Source organism: Lipotes vexillifer, unplaced genomic scaffold (genome assembly GCF_000442215.2).
Source record: "Lipotes vexillifer unplaced genomic scaffold, Lipotes_vexillifer_v1.1 scaffold1227, whole genome shotgun sequence".
NCBI classification, from domain to species: Eukaryota; Metazoa; Chordata; class Mammalia; order Artiodactyla; family Lipotidae; genus Lipotes; species Lipotes vexillifer.
In genome coordinates this window covers 843080-858545 of record NW_006790683.1, presented here as the reverse complement: position 1 = coordinate 858545, position 15466 = coordinate 843080, and the positions used below count along the sequence as shown (strand labels likewise).

At 41.1% G+C, this 15466-nt stretch overlaps 1 protein-coding gene across 1 annotated transcript; it reads left to right on the top strand.

Annotated features, from left to right (window-relative positions):
- Nucleotides 1-343: 343 nt before the first annotated feature.
- On the top strand, nt 344-13649 carry LZTFL1 (leucine zipper transcription factor like 1). Its single transcript, XM_007463904.1, has 9 exons — nt 344-463; nt 3091-3285; nt 5014-5074; nt 6171-6242; nt 7522-7587; nt 7674-7751; nt 10843-11019; nt 12022-12125; nt 13215-13649. The coding sequence occupies exons 1-9, from the start codon at nt 387-389 to the stop codon at nt 13231-13233; spliced, it is 849 nt and encodes a 282-aa protein (XP_007463966.1). The 5' UTR covers nt 344-386; the 3' UTR covers nt 13234-13649.
- The last annotated feature ends 1817 nt before the right edge of the window (nt 13650-15466 follow it).

Genomic DNA, 15466 nt, shown 5'->3' with positions numbered 1-15466 from the left:
GGCATTGTGCTGTCCGCATGGTTCAGCGGAGTCACCACCCCCAGGTTTCAGAGAAATAGGGTGTGGCAAAGGTGTGCCCCATGTCTTAAGTCCCAGGCTTTAGAAATAGCTCTTATTCATCTGCTCACATCCATTGCTGAGAAGTAGTCATGTGGCCACACCTGACTTCACGGAGGGCTGGGGAGTGTTTTCTAGTTGGGCAGCCGTGTGTCTGGGAAGATGGGAAGAACAGAATTTAGTGGACATCTGCCAGTCTCCACCACAGGATAACCTGTATGTTTTCATTGTTGGTTCCTTTATTATATCTTCAAGACTAACAGTTAAATTCTTTTTTTCAGGCAGAGTTGGGTCTAAATGAGCACCATCAAAATGAAGTTATTAATTACATGCGTTTTGCTCGTTCAAAAAGAGGCTTGAGACTCAAAACTGTAGATTCCTGCTTCCAAGACCTCATGGAGAGCAGGTATCAGAGAATTCTAAGGAAACCCAGTGGGAAGGAACATGGATCCCTTCTGGTGGCCGGTATGGGGGTGCTGTAGCAGAGAGGCCTTACAAACCATTGCCAGGATATCATGATCAATTATTCATTGAGAGCAGCTACACTAAGCCTTATGGATATGTGATACTCAAGAAATCAGATTGTGGTGGGAGCAATCTGTTACTAAACATGCATATAATGATAATTGAGGGATTGCAAAGTTTCAGAAGGGCAGTCAGGAAATTGTGAAGTGCTTGTGGGTTAATGATTGGCTTGCTGTATTAAAGATTCCAGAACCTTAATTACTTGAGTTATTAATTAAAAGATTAGAGCCATAAGACATGGCAGTTAGCAAGAAAACACCTATGCAGTTTATATTGAAGAATTAGAAGAAGAGAAAACAGCAGGAAACCATGAAAAGCTTGCTGACTAGTACCAAAATTATTAGTTGATTTGTAGCAAGAGATGATAATTAGTTTAGTTGGACCAATAGTGGAAGATAATAAAAGTCCATAGAAAATTTAGTAATAGAGGATAATAGGGAAGCCAACCAAAAGGACTTAATAATAAAGAGACATCAGATTACTTGGGTATCAGATTTTGGCACACTTAAATGTCAAGACATAAATGAAAAAGGTCTCCAGGTGATCTGTTACTGTGATAAAGTCATTAACTTCACTCAGTAGCAGAGACCCTCAGCTGTAGACTGTTACCTGTTCGATCCATTATTCTAATCTGATAATCTGGCTTCCTAACCCACAGCAGAGGTAAGCAGCAATCTGATTGGTGAGTCTGTGAGACAGCCAGAGAAGGTACCCATTATTTACTTTATGCATTGGAGTACCTTAACTGCTGTTCGTAATAATGAACTTGGGTTGCTCAAAAAACAAACAAAACAAACATTTTTAAGCAGATTTGCTTTGTTCTATTAAAGAATATAGAAAGATTGTTAATATATTTAATAAGGACTTGCATCAAAAATAAAGTTTTAGTTTTTTAAGAGTGGTTAAATTCTGCTGGGTAAATGAAACGTTAAAGAATGGTAAATCAGATAAAAGTTTGGTGTAACTCCCTTCATTGTGTCCTTTTGGGATGATGGAGAAGATGACCTGAGGTCGGGGCTGTAGCTCTTCATCTGCTGAGCATCTGAGGGATAAAAAGACTTTGAGGCTGGAGGCAGGGAGCGGAGGAGACTGTGTTACTCTAAAACTCTCATTGATCGTAGGAAGCATGCGTGGAAGCTTTCTCAAGGATTCAGCTGTTGGGCATGTTCCTGAGATTGTTGGAAATGATTGTGGAGTTGGGACCATGGGCAAGTCACCGCCACCTTCTGAGCCTGTGTCCCATCTGTGAAGTGAGGGAATTGAAGAAAATGGCTCAAGAGTTCCCTTCCAACACAAACGTTCTCTGTGGAAGAGTCGATCTTCAGTCCTTTTGATGATGATGTTCGTTTTAATGGAGCTTTAATTAAGTTAGGGTTTTTTTCTTTTGGGTCTCAAGAATGCTAAGAGAAGCAATATATAATTACCATTGATTTTCTTATGGGCATTTACTAACGTGAATGGTCATTCAGTCATCGAAATGCTAGACAAATGATATAAAGAAAGGAGAAATTACACCTCTCAGGTGACTTATGAAATAATTAAATGTGATAAAACTAATTTTAGGGGAGATTAAAGTTTTTCACTGAAAAGCTAAAGAAAAAAGTAGATAGTTTGGGGAATGTTTCTGAGCATATACTTGTATTAAAAGATGTGCACATTTGAAGAGCGAACCACAGTTTAATCATTTAAATAGACATCAAAAATTAATTGAGCTTAAATTATTTTCAAACTGTTTTATTAATAAAGATAATTTCCAGAGGGACTTTCACTAAACCCTTTAAACCCTTAGATCAGGGGTCCCCAACCCCTGGGCCATGGACTGGTACCAGTCCGTGTCCTGTTAGGAACCGGGCCGGACAGCAGGAGGTGAGCGGCGGGCAGGCAGGCGAGCAAGCGAAGCTTCATCTGTATTTACAGCCGCTCCCCTTCGCTCGCGTTACTGCCTGAGCTCCGCCTCCTGTCAGATCAGCAGCGGCATTAGATTCTCATAGGGGCGCGAACCCTACTGTGAACTGTGCACGCGAGGGATCTAGGTTGTGCTTATGAGAATTTAATGCCTGATGATCTGAGGTGGAGCTGAGGCAGTGATGCTAGCGCTGGGGAGCAGCTGCAAATAGAGATTATCATTAGCAGAGAGATTTGACTGCACAGGGACCATAATAAATCAATTGCTTGCAGACATATCAAAACCCTATCAATGAGTGGCAAGGGCAAACAAGCTCAGGGCTCCCACCGATTCCGTATTATGGTGAGTTGTATAACTATTTCATTATACATTGCAATGTAACAATAATAGAAATAAAGTGCACAATAAATGTAATGAGCTTGAATCATCCTGAAATCATCCCCCCACCGCCACCCCCACCCCCAGGTCCATGGAACAGTTGTCTTCCACAAAAGGTTGAGGGCCGCTGCCTCAGATGACATGATGTGGGTTTTAGTTTTGTTTTACTTTGTAAATAGTTGTTGTTGTTTATCCAGAGGTTTTGGATTGTGGTTGTTTTTCAGGCTGGTGGAGGAGACCTTCACCATAGATGAAGTCTCTGAAGTCCTGAATGGGTTACAGGCCGTGGTCCACAGCGAGGTGGAGTCTGAGCTCATCAACACGGCCTACACCAATGTGCTACTTCTGCGGCAGCTTTTCTCACAAGCTGAGAAGTGGTACCTCAAGCTACAGACAGACATCTCTGAACTTGAAAACAGGTACTAAAATTTGTATCCACAGTTATGACAATAGAGGCCCAAGCATGAACTTAAAAGTTAGTGAGGGCTTCCCTGGTGGCGCGGTGGTTGAGAGTCCGCCTGCCGATGCAGGGGACATGGGTTCATGCCCCAGTCCGGGAAGATCCCACATGCCGCGGAGCGGCTGGGCCCTTGGGCCATGGCCGCTGAGCCTGCGCGTCCAGAGCCTGTGCTCCGCAACGGGAGAGGCCACAACAGTGAGAGGCCCGCATACCGCAAAAAAAAAAAAAAAAAAAAGTTAGTGAATTTGTTTGCTGCTTTGCTTGGGCCTGGTGTGTGAGAAAATTTTGGTAAGGTAACAGCAGAGCATCCAGTTACTAAGTGATCTCTTAGGTGCCACTCAGCATCCTCTTCAAAATGCCCTGTTTCCACTATTCCTAGGTGTTATAAAGGCCTCTGAGATTTATGAGATTGCTGTTAAGGCTATAAGTAATTATTCCATATGGTATCTCTGGTTAGCCTGATCAGTATTATAATAAGTCTTCAGAGATAGGTCAACTAAGAAAAATGATTATGAAACAGTTGAAAAGTTAATTCAAATACCATCAAATCACACTTAGTAGTATTGGAAGTTTATTTCTAAATAATTGCATTAAAATTATATACTGATCTTTAAAATAGGGAAAGTAAAAAAAAGTTTTATTATCTGAACTACATCAAAAAGCTCATTAATTTTTAAAAAATATGGTAAAATCAATGAAATTGAAACTCAGTCTAAGAAAAGTCATGCCAGAGATCTGGAAAGACTGATATCGAGCCCAGGGGCCGTTTGCTAAGCACAGGTGCAGCGTGGCTTGCGGACAGTGCTTAACAACACTGGCTGTGGCCTCGGGTAGGGAAGGAAACCATTTAGCTTCACCAACTGTCAGTAGATAACTGGTGAGAAAACTTTGAGAAACTGACCTATTAAGAAGCTTAGGAGAGTAGTTACTGCCATTCACTCTGTAAGCTTTTGTATAGTCAGCCCCCAGGTACCTTTGCAAATAGAAGGAAATGTTCAGGTGGATCCCCCAAACCATCTGTCTTCCTTGAGAATTTACCATACTCTTTTCCAGTAGATGTGAACTAATTTTATTTTTCCGAGGCTACTCTATTAAAAATCAGTTTTCCTTGAACCTCTACTAGCTAACAATGTATATTATAGAGCAATTTCCCTTTAGCACCTCAAAAATACAGTGTTGACTACAAATTTCAGACATAGTTGTACTAACATTGTAATTTAGTTCTAGCGATTATATTGTACACTCAGTAGGTACAAAATAGTAGGTGCTATGGAGATTCAAATTTGAGTGCATGGAACTTAGGTGCTCCACCATTAGTAACTAAATATTTTTGATGTGGTGAAGTTGTGTTCATCTTGCTCTGTTGTTTCTGGCGTGTAATAGATTGGTACCAGTGCTTTTATTCTTCTTCTTTTTTTCTTTCTAAATTTTATTTATTTATTTATTTGGCTGTGCCAGGTCTTAGTTGTGGCACGTGGGATCTTTGTTGTGGCGTGCGGGATCTTTTTTTAGTTGCTGCGCGCAGGATCTAGTTCCCTGACCAGGGATCGAACCTGGGCCCCCTGCATTGGGAGCACAGAGTCTTAACTGCTGGGCCACCAGGGAAGTCCTGCTTTTATTCTTCTTGTGTGTATGATACAAATCTGTTCTAAACAAATATTTTTTCATATTTGTTTTTGTCTTAAAGAGAATTATTGGAACAAGTTGCAGAATTTGAAAAAGCAGAATTTACATCTTCAAATAAAAAGGTAATTTTTGGTCCTTATAAGTCCATACCTTAATAGCCAGTGTTTAAAATCCTCAAGTTGCTCAGAGCATTCAGAGATTAAAGTGAGAACTCTCAAGGAAAAGCATTCAACTCAAGAGCAGAATTCCAAGCTTGCCTCTCAGATTTTTGGGAGAAAAAAGATAAGTTTTGGAAGTAACTATGAAAAACTTGTTTTTGTCTACTACCTCACACACGCGTGCGCATGCACACAACATCCCTGCAGTCCACCCGCCTCCCAGCCATGCAAGCTCTTCACTCAGATGATGCGGAGCACATGCGTTGGGGGCATGCATCCTGGCACTGTCACTCCTCAGCTGTGCGACCTTGAGCAGGTTACCTGAGATGGCTGAGCCTCGTTCCCCTCATCTGTCAAGTGGAGACAGTACTAGTAGTTACCTGCCTGTCTCTTTAATCATTCTCATTACCTGTAGTGACCACTTAGCATTCCATTGTGTAGATGCACCATAAATCCTCTGTGGTGTTACATGGTAAAACACTGCCAAGATCAATCCATGAACATACACGTACAAAACAATTTTCTAATTATTCCTTTGGAACATATTTCTAGCTAAGAAATTTCTAGGTCAGAGGGCATGAATTGTTTCGTTTTAATACATATTGCTAAACTGCCAGAATGTTTGTGTCAAGTTACTCATCTGTAATGTAGTGTACCTAAATCCTCATCATTATTGCAATTTTTCTGGGGTTCATGCAGAAATCTCTGTTTTAGCTCCCACAGTTTAAAATCCCAGTCTCTAGATACTAGGATCTTTATTGGCTCTGGCTTTGAGTACCTTCCCTCCCTCCTTTCTCTTCCACCTGTTTTTTTTTTTTTTTTTTTTTTAAGATACAAGGAGGATGGGTTTTGTTTTTATCTCTAATTTGCATTGGGCACTGTGGGCCAGGCACTGTCCTAAGCACTAGGATGTAGCAGAGATCCAAACCAATGAAAATCTAGTTGATATCTCAGTGAATATGTTTATACAGTGTCTTCCACTTAGAAAGTACAAGGGTTCAGTGATTACACATGTTTTATTCAGTGGTGATTTCAGTTTGGTTTCTTTGTTTTGTTTCAGCCCATCATAGATAACATAAAGCCAAAACTTGCTCCACTTAACGAAGGTGGAACAGCAGAACTCCTAAACAAGGTAATGTTGCCATCATTTTGAGAAATGGCAAACTTTCTAAGGATGTATGCTCACTGCCTGCCCAGCTCTAGGGTAGAGAGACTGGGTGGAAGGTGTTGATTCAGGCTTTGGTCCACTGAGGGTAATTAGCCCATCGCAGTAGTTGTACTTAATGGTACCTGGTGGGCCAGAAGAGGGCACACTTAACTCCCGGAGAGGCTGAAGCAGCTCTTGATTGCATCTTTTCATAATGAAGTGAAGAGCATAGGATTTTGGAAAGTGTTTATTGATGGACATTTGAAGTTTATGAGCTGTGATAACAGTGAAGAGATTTTTTAATTAAGAGGTTTATAAAGATTAATTACTGATATACAACTATTTTTCATGACTCTTATGTTCTCAACATTATGCTAGATATTGTTACATAAAAAGAAAAGTAATACCTGGCCTTTTGCCCTCAAAAACCTTGTAGTCTCATTGGGAAGGGATAACTAATATTCTAGGAACAGAGACAGCAGAATGCTAACCTGTGTGCCACAGTTACCACTAACCTGGTGCCACAGGTGCCACAGGGTGGCAGAGAAGACACATTTTCATGTGGATAAGAGTAGTTGAGGACAGGCTCTTGGGTAAGGTGGTGCCTGAGCTGGGCTGAAAGGTGTAGCAGACTGAATTGTCAGAGGGAAGAGAAATGGTATGGCCAGCAGAGGAACAGAGTGGGCAGCAGTCAGAGGCAGAGAGGAGGCTGGCATGCCTTGGAGCAGAGTGCAGGCTCTCCAGCTGGGCTATGCTGCATGTGCTGGGGTATAGTAAGAAGTGAGACTGCACTGACAGGTGATGCTTGTGACGGAGCTGCTGATGAGCAAGGCCCTTGGACCTCACGAGGCTCAGTTGGAACCCCACTAGGGGCTGGGCTCAGGGTATGGAATGATGAAGATTGTGTATTGAGGATAAGCGGCACATGGTGTACAGTGTAGGCTGAGAACAAACCCAAGAGTTGCAGGATCAGCTAGGTGAGAGATGGCAGGGGAGAGGGACTTTGCAAAAAGGCTGAGAGTAGAGGGCTGCAAAAAGCCTGAGCGACTGCGAAAGAAGGAACTAGAAGTTTTAGAGCCAGAGATGACTCATACGTGTTGAGGCTGGTGGGCTGGGTAAAACTGGAATATTACCAGTAACCAGGGCATGCAGACTTTTGAGCTTTTATGTAATTTAAATTTAATATAAAAATTAAATTTTTAAGTGAAACAAAGGATTAAAAATACTTTGGCTAACATAATAAAACTTGAATTTCCTCACAAAGGAAATTTTAAGACTTCAAGAAGAGAATGAAAAATTAAAGTCGAGGCTGAAGACCCTTGAAACACAGGTAACCGAGAAATACTTTAACAAAATTATTGAAAGAGTTACTTACAGACTAAGTACTGAATGTATTTTGTTTAATCTTGATCATAGGCAACAAATGCATTGGATGAGAAGTCAAAACTAGAAAGAGCACTGCAAGATTTACAGCTTGATCAAGGAACTCAGAAGGTGAAATCAGTTTTAGCATTTTCACATTTTCTAGATGATCAAGTTATAAACTTATATTAAGTCTTAGCTACTATCAATATTATGCCCCACAGCCAGCCACTCCCTGAGAGGGAGGCCACCACTGTAGTTCTGCATCGAGACAAACTTGTCCAGGAAAGGCCAGGTGAGAGCCTGTTGAGGGCAGTGGGGGCAGATACACCGCTCATGTACTTCACATATCCCAGAGCCCATTGGCATATGAGATATGCTTAAATTTATTTTTTAAAAGTTCTTCTCCCTTTTACTTTGCCTTTCCAATTTCAACGGGAAGAAAGGAAGAGTTTTTAGTTATTATTATACAGAACTTATTATTACTTAAGTTTCCCTTCGGTGAGTGTGACAAAACAGAATGAATTTACTAGTCGTGCATCTTCTAATCCACCTATATCTAGCTGTGCTTCTGTAATACAGTGAAATCCAGTGAAGTTCTCCAAGCTTGTCTGAATGGAATGACTGAGTATCACTCTGCCCTGGAAGTCATCGTGCGCTCAGTTCTGCCTCCTTTGGCCTTTCCATTGAGATTAGATGCTGTAATAGGATCCTGTCAGCAGGACCATTGGAGTGAATTTTCATTGCAGCACTGGCTTTTCTAGTGGTTGTAGTGCCATTGTAAATGTCTACTAAACAATCCCCAAACTTACTTCATTAGACTTTGGTTATACTTTTTCTATGGAAAATTTCAAACATATACAAGAGTAGAGAGAATAGTGTAATGCACCCCAGGTACTCATCGCTCTGCTTTACCAGTCAGTCATCAAGACGTGGCCAGTCTGGTTTCATATTTACCTCTACTTTCTTCTCCCTTTCCCCATGTTTTTTGGGTTTTTTTAAATTAATTAATTTTTTGGCTGCGTTGGGTCTTCATTGCTGTGCACAGGCTTTCTCTAGTTGCAGCAAGCGTGGGCTTCTCATTGTGGTGGCTTCTCGTTGCGGAGCATGGGCTCTAGGCGCGCAGGCTTCAGTAGCTGTGGCACGCAGCCTCAGTAGTTGTGGCTCGTGGGCTCAGTAGTTGTGGCTTGTGGGCTCCAGAGCGCAGGCTCAGTAGTTGTGGTGCACGAGCTTAGTTGTTCCGCAGCATGTGGGATCTTCCCGGACCAGGGCTTGAACCTGTGTCCCCGGCATTGGCAGGCAGATTCTTAACCACTGCGCCACTGGGGAAGTTCCCCACCGTGTTTTTCTGAAGCCAGTCTCAGACATTACATTATTTTATCTGTAGGTTTTTTGTTTTGTTTTGTTTTGTTTTTTGCGGTATGCGGGCCTCTCACTGTTGGGGCCCCTCCCATTGCGGAGCACAGGCTCCAGACGCGCAGGCTCAGCAGCCATGGCTCACGGGCCTAGCCGCTTCGCGGCATGTGGGATCTTCCCGGACCAGGGCACAAACCCGTGTCCCCTGCATTGGCAGGCGGACTCTCAACCACTGCGCCACCAGGGAAGCCCAGTCTGTAGGTATTTTTTAAGTAAAAGGATGCGTCTTATATGGCTAAAACAAAAGGAAATATATATGATTTTCAATCATTATATACCAAAGACCATAAATTTCAATCATTATATACCAAGGACCATAAAACAGCTAAATACTCCAGAACAGCTTTAGTTTCTCAAAAGTAAACCAGTTGCCAACATTTTCGGATGATGAATTTGTTTTAAAAGCCATTGAAGGTTTTCGGCATTGGCAGGCAGATTCTTAACCACTGCGCCACTGGGGAAGTTCCCCACCGTGTTTTTCTGAAGCCAGTCTCAGACATTACATTATTTTATCTGTAGGTTTTTTGTTTTGTTTTGTTTTGTTTTTTGCGGTATGCGGGCCTCTCACTGTTGGGGCCCCTCCCATTGCGGAGCACAGGCTCCAGACGCGCAGGCTCAGCAGCCATGGCTCACGGGCCTAGCCGCTTCGCGGCATGTGGGATCTTCCCGGACCAGGGCACAAACCCGTGTCCCCTGCATTGGCAGGCGGACTCTCAACCACTGCGCCACCAGGGAAGCCCAGTCTGTAGGTATTTTTTAAGTAAAAGGATGCGTCTTATATGGCTAAAACAAAAGGAAATATATATGATTTTCAATCATTATATACCAAAGACCATAAATTTCAATCATTATATACCAAGGACCATAAAACAGCTAAATACTCCAGAACAGCTTTAGTTTCTCAAAAGTAAACCAGTTGCCAACATTTTCGGATGATGAATTTGTTTTAAAAGCCATTGAAGGTTTTGCTCCAATTTTGCTTTTAAGATTTGGCAAAAGCAAAATGCATACAGGCCTTCACTAGATGCAGTGAAATAAAATCTTTTTAAAAACCAGATTTCAAAAATAAGTAAGGAATTCTTCTTTTGTTGATAATAGTGCTTCGTCTTCATAGTTAGCAATTATAGACCATTTTCCTGTCATTAATATAACTTTTGTCTTTTATAAATTTTATCTAGTTAAAAACATGATCCAGGTAGAGAGAAGATCCAGCTGCTTATATTACACTGACGAAGTGTACAAATATGTGCATATCGAATTAATGCAAAAAACTTAAAATCTTGTAAATTTAGCAAGCCATATATAATCAGTAAGCATTAATTAGGCTCTCACAATATTGTAAAACATGTCTGTTACATTTTTTGTATAAATTGTATTAATTTGATTATTTTTCCATCTGTATCATTAAAAATTCTTCACCAGGATTTTTTTACCTTGACTTTTCAAAAATGAAGCCTATTTGCCACCCCAACTCTGGGAAACACAATCTTGTCAAATTTAGGATCCCACCTCTCTTGTTCCTCTTTTGGAATTCCAGCAGTTCATAAATCATATTTTACATACTTGGAAATCAGTGACCACTGAGTGTCTGCTGTGCTCAGGACACAGTGCACTGGGTGCTGAGGGTGAACTGGGTGTGCTGGTGACCCTGACTGGGCTGCAGTGGCAGAGAAGGCTGGTGGGGGATGCTGACATGCACACGCAACACACATTGTCCTCTGTTTCCATCACCTGTGATGCTGAATCTAAAGCAGTTACTATTTAGGATGTCAGCATGAAATCATGTGAGTGTATGTATTTTTCATAGGATTTTATAAAGGCCCAAGACTTGAGTGACTTGGAAAACACAGTTGCTGCTTTAAAGAGTGAGTTTCAGAAGACACTTAATGACCAGACAGAAAACCAGAAGTCCCTGGAGGAGAATCTAGCGACGGCCAAGCATGACCTACTCAGGGTGCAGGAGCAGCTGAGCATGGCTGAAAAGGTCAGATTTGTCTGTTTATATCCGATTAAGTGATGAATGCAGTGTAACTAAGGGAAACGTTGGACAACTACAGATTCACTTCATTTTTTGTCAAGGTATTAGGCAATTTGTGTTCTAAAGATTTATCATTTGGAGACACTGAGATTCTTCCATCTTTGGCACTAAAATATCTGTGATAATAAAAACCTGCACTCCTTCTGTTCTATGGTAAATACTCCACTGAGGGTGGCATACAGCCGGCCCCCTGAGCACCCATTTTGCTCTTCCTGATCAGCCCTCTTGCAGTCTGGCAGAGGGATGAGTGGCTTTTTTCTCAAGGGTTCTAATACCTTTTTCTTAATTTATATGAGATATGTGGAGAACTGGCTTTTTTGCCTTAGGGGTTAGACTCTTAAGAATATGGGAGCTAAAATGTAATTAAATTTAAAATCCTCCTGTTCAAATTTGGGATTTGGAAAAAAGAGCATGCTTATTTTACCTGAAAATGAATTTACTTTTTCAAATAGATTTCCCATGTCTATGGCATAGTATGTTTGAGTTATTTGCTAATATTGTACTTGGGAAATGTTACTATTTTATTAGCTTCCCATTTGAAAGAATGTATTTTTAAAGCTTGAATAGTCTTAATTTTATATAAGCATATATTTTTTTAAATTAAAAAATAGGGCTTCCCTGGTGGCGCAGTGGTTGAGAGTCCGCCTGCCGATGCAGGGGACATGGGTTTGTGCCCCGGTCCGGGAAGATCCCACATGCCGCAGAGCGGCTGGGCCGGTGAGCCATGGCCGCTGAGCCTACGCGTCCGGAGCCTGTGCTCCTCAGCGGGAGAGGCCACAACAGTGAGAGGCCCGCGTACCGCAAAAATAAATAAATAAATAAATAAAATTAGAAAATAAAAAAAGCACAATATTAGTAAAATTAGGGCAAAATATATATTTTCATCAGATATGTTATTTCTTTCCTTAACTATTTCTTATTAATGGGCTGACATTTTTCACTATGCAGGAATTAGAGAAAAAATTCCAACAAACAGCAGCTTATCGAAACATGAAAGAGATTCTCACCAAGAAGAATGACCAAATCAAAGACCTGAGGAAAAGACTGGCGAAGTAAGATATACTGATCCTGTCTCTCGGATTGTCTCCCTGCTGGGTTGATGTCTGTCCTTCATTAAGTCTAACCTTGTGTCTGGAGAGGTCAGGCCGGTGGGGAGTTGCTCTGTCATTCAGTCCAGAAGGCTGTGTCTGAGGAAGGCAGAGGGGCTTTGGCCAGGCCTCATCTGTAACACCCACCAGGGTTTCTTTTCAGGTTCAGCCGAACCTTTAGCCTCACACAGGGCTACACTAGGCTACTCTGGCCGTGGATTCTCTTAGCAGGATATTGGACAGAAACCACAGCAAGCACACAGGGCAGCATTGGGCATTTCTCCTCAGTGGTGTCCTTGCTGCAGCCCACAACCTGATCACACTGTGCTCTCACATGACAATTTAGGTGCTAGAAAATGAGGTCCATGCGTGGATGCCAGAGCCAGCGTGGCTTAGAAGTTCCATGCCCTACATAGGACCAGTGTCTTTGGTCCAGCCACGTGGTGCCCAGGCAGGGACATGTCCGGGAGGGAGGGACTCAACTGTAGGGAAGCCGAAGCCGTGGTTTCCACCATGGATGTATAGTTGTTCACAGTTCTCCTGGTCCAGATGGAGTCTTCTAATCGGGGTCATTTCTGTCATCAGTGGCTCTGCCTGGAAACTCAGCTGACATTTTACCTTTATCAGGGTTCCAGGGTACCAGAGCTAGAAAGTGAATTCCAGATCATATTTTTCCTTAGAGAAGAGGGTCTGTTAACCCTGTACTCACAAAGCCATGTCAGCTGTTTGTGTCCATCAGGCCATCGATTAGATAATTACCATAATTACCGCCGAATCCCTAATCTACTAAGCTATCACAGATCTAGATGCCACATGTACAAACTTGGAACCTGAAGGTATCTCAGCAGTTATCTGGTCCATTCTCCACCTGTGGCAGGAATCCCCTGAGTCACCCTCGTCATGCCTTGAATGTATCTGACTTCTACCGTAGCAGTGATTTTAAGTGAAAAATGCAACATTACTGGTTTAGCCACTGGAGGTGTTTCAAGTAAACTTATTTGGTAACAACAACAACAGCATTATGCTGTTAATTGAATATATATCTCTTTCCAGATATGAACCTGAAGATTAAAAACTGAAGAAGATTTCATCTGGAAGCTGCCACTATATGAAAGTACAAGCCGTTTCTCACCTCAGGCATGTATTTGAAGCAGTTTGTTGTATCCCCTCTCTTTATTTTTCTAATATTTAGACTTTGCTTCTGATATTTAGAACTAGAGTTCCTATTTCAGTTACCTAATTGAGGAGAAAACCTACTGACTGATTCTGGCCTGTCATCCCGAACTCCTCTCTGCTGAGTGTTCCAGAATCTTAGTTCAAATGCAGTGAGAATTCTTTATAGTAAAGAAGAGGCTTATCCTTTTGCATTAGTGTAAAGAGCACGCCTTTTCAATAAATGTTAAAGCTAGCATTGTCTGTACTTGTGCATTCCCCAGAGTAAAAATATAGAATTATTAAAGATAGTTATTACAAATAAACCTTATTTTTTAACATGAAATCTGATTTGTTTTCTATATGTGATCATCAAAAAAATATGAATTTATTGAAAATGTGAATACCATCTATTACAGGCATCATTTTTACCAATTATAATGAAAATTAACAGTGAACATGAGGTTTCGGCTAACTCCTTTGGTCTCTCTAGCTAAATGCTGAGGAGGGTCAGACTTTTTTTGCAGCATAACTTATGAGTCCGTATTACTAATGGAGAAGGCAGAGCCATCCTGTACTTATACAGTTGAGAAAGTATCTGGATTCAGAATAAATGTAATCTTTATACTTCAGTTTCCAGAATATTCTTTTAAGTTATGTTAAATGAGAACACTTTTTTTTTTTAAATAAATTTATTTATTTTTATGGCTGCATTGGGTTTTTGTTGCGGTGAGTGGGCTTCTCATTGCGGTGGCTTCTCTTGTTGTGGAGCACGGGCTCTAGGCACGCGGGCTTCAGTAGTTGTGGCTCACGGGCTCTAGAGCACAGGCTCAGTAGTTGTGGCGCACGGGCTTAGTTGCTCCATGGCATGTGGGATTTTCCCGGACCAGGGATCGAACCCATGTTCGATCCTGCAGTGGTTAAGAATCCTCCTGCATTGGCAGGATTCTTAACCACTGTGCCACCAGGGAAGCCCCAAGAACAGTTTTTAAAAGACCTCTATTTAACATAAAATCAGTTACCAGACCTCATTTTCAACTTTTGATTATAGTTTATTTATTTATGTGCATCTACAGTAACTGCATTTTCAAGAGGTTTTGTTTACATTTCCATTAGTCCTGCTTTTTCTTGTATGATTTTGGATAAATCATTAGAAGTTAGGTATCATATCTGCACTTGTGTAATGCAACAGTATACTCTAAGGATAAACAAAATAAAGTCCATAAAGCAATAATGCCTCAGAAGGAAAGTACTTACTTTTAACACATTATTTAGAAAGTAATTATTCCCACTTCCAAAAGCAGAGTGTCACACCCTAAATGAATGCCGTCTGCTAAGAAAGGTCATCCCACGTCCACAAATGAAGATTTTATTTACCAAGAAGAGTTTACTGATCCAAGGATAAGGCTTCTTGATATCTTTATTCAAGCTCTTAATACTAGCCTTGAATTTGTTGTTTTTCTTGTAGGTTTTATATTAAAGTACTGAAGGAACAAATGATGAAGGGTAAGATAATTTCCCCCCAAAAGGACACAGAAGGCAGTCTTAAAAAGGTGAATGAATGAGAGAAGGGAGGGGGAAAGATCCACTAACAAGCCAGCACTTACGGATAGTTGTTTCTCACCCATCCCTCACTATTCAGGTCACTCATTGGGTTCTGTGTCCTTTTAGAGCTTTCACTGAGGGTTCCAGTCTCACCCCATATTTCTTTAGGCAAAAATTGATTCTCTCTCTGAAAACTATTCCATTTTTTATAGACCAGAATATTCTGTGTAATTCAGAAACAGACCTCTTTAAATCGCTTGTGTATCTTTCAAAAACCATTTATTTTCTCTCTACATGTTTCTTAGTTTGATGTCCATAGGGAAGGAAGTTACGTTGAGAAACCTATGTTGCTAGGTAGAATTTCAACTTGGTTTTCTTTTTTTTTCGGTAGCAACTTTTAAATATTCTATATATGCAGTTCAGTAATTCAAAAGTATTTATGGAACCTTAAAACCTAACTAGGCCCTGCATTAAGATAAACAAGCATGATATTCTTTGACATAAATTAACATGATGATTCTAACACATATAAATACTTTCTGTGCCTGTTTTTGTCACTGTGTGTGTGTGTGTGTGTGTGTGTGTGTGTGTTAACTCATGTGCCTAGC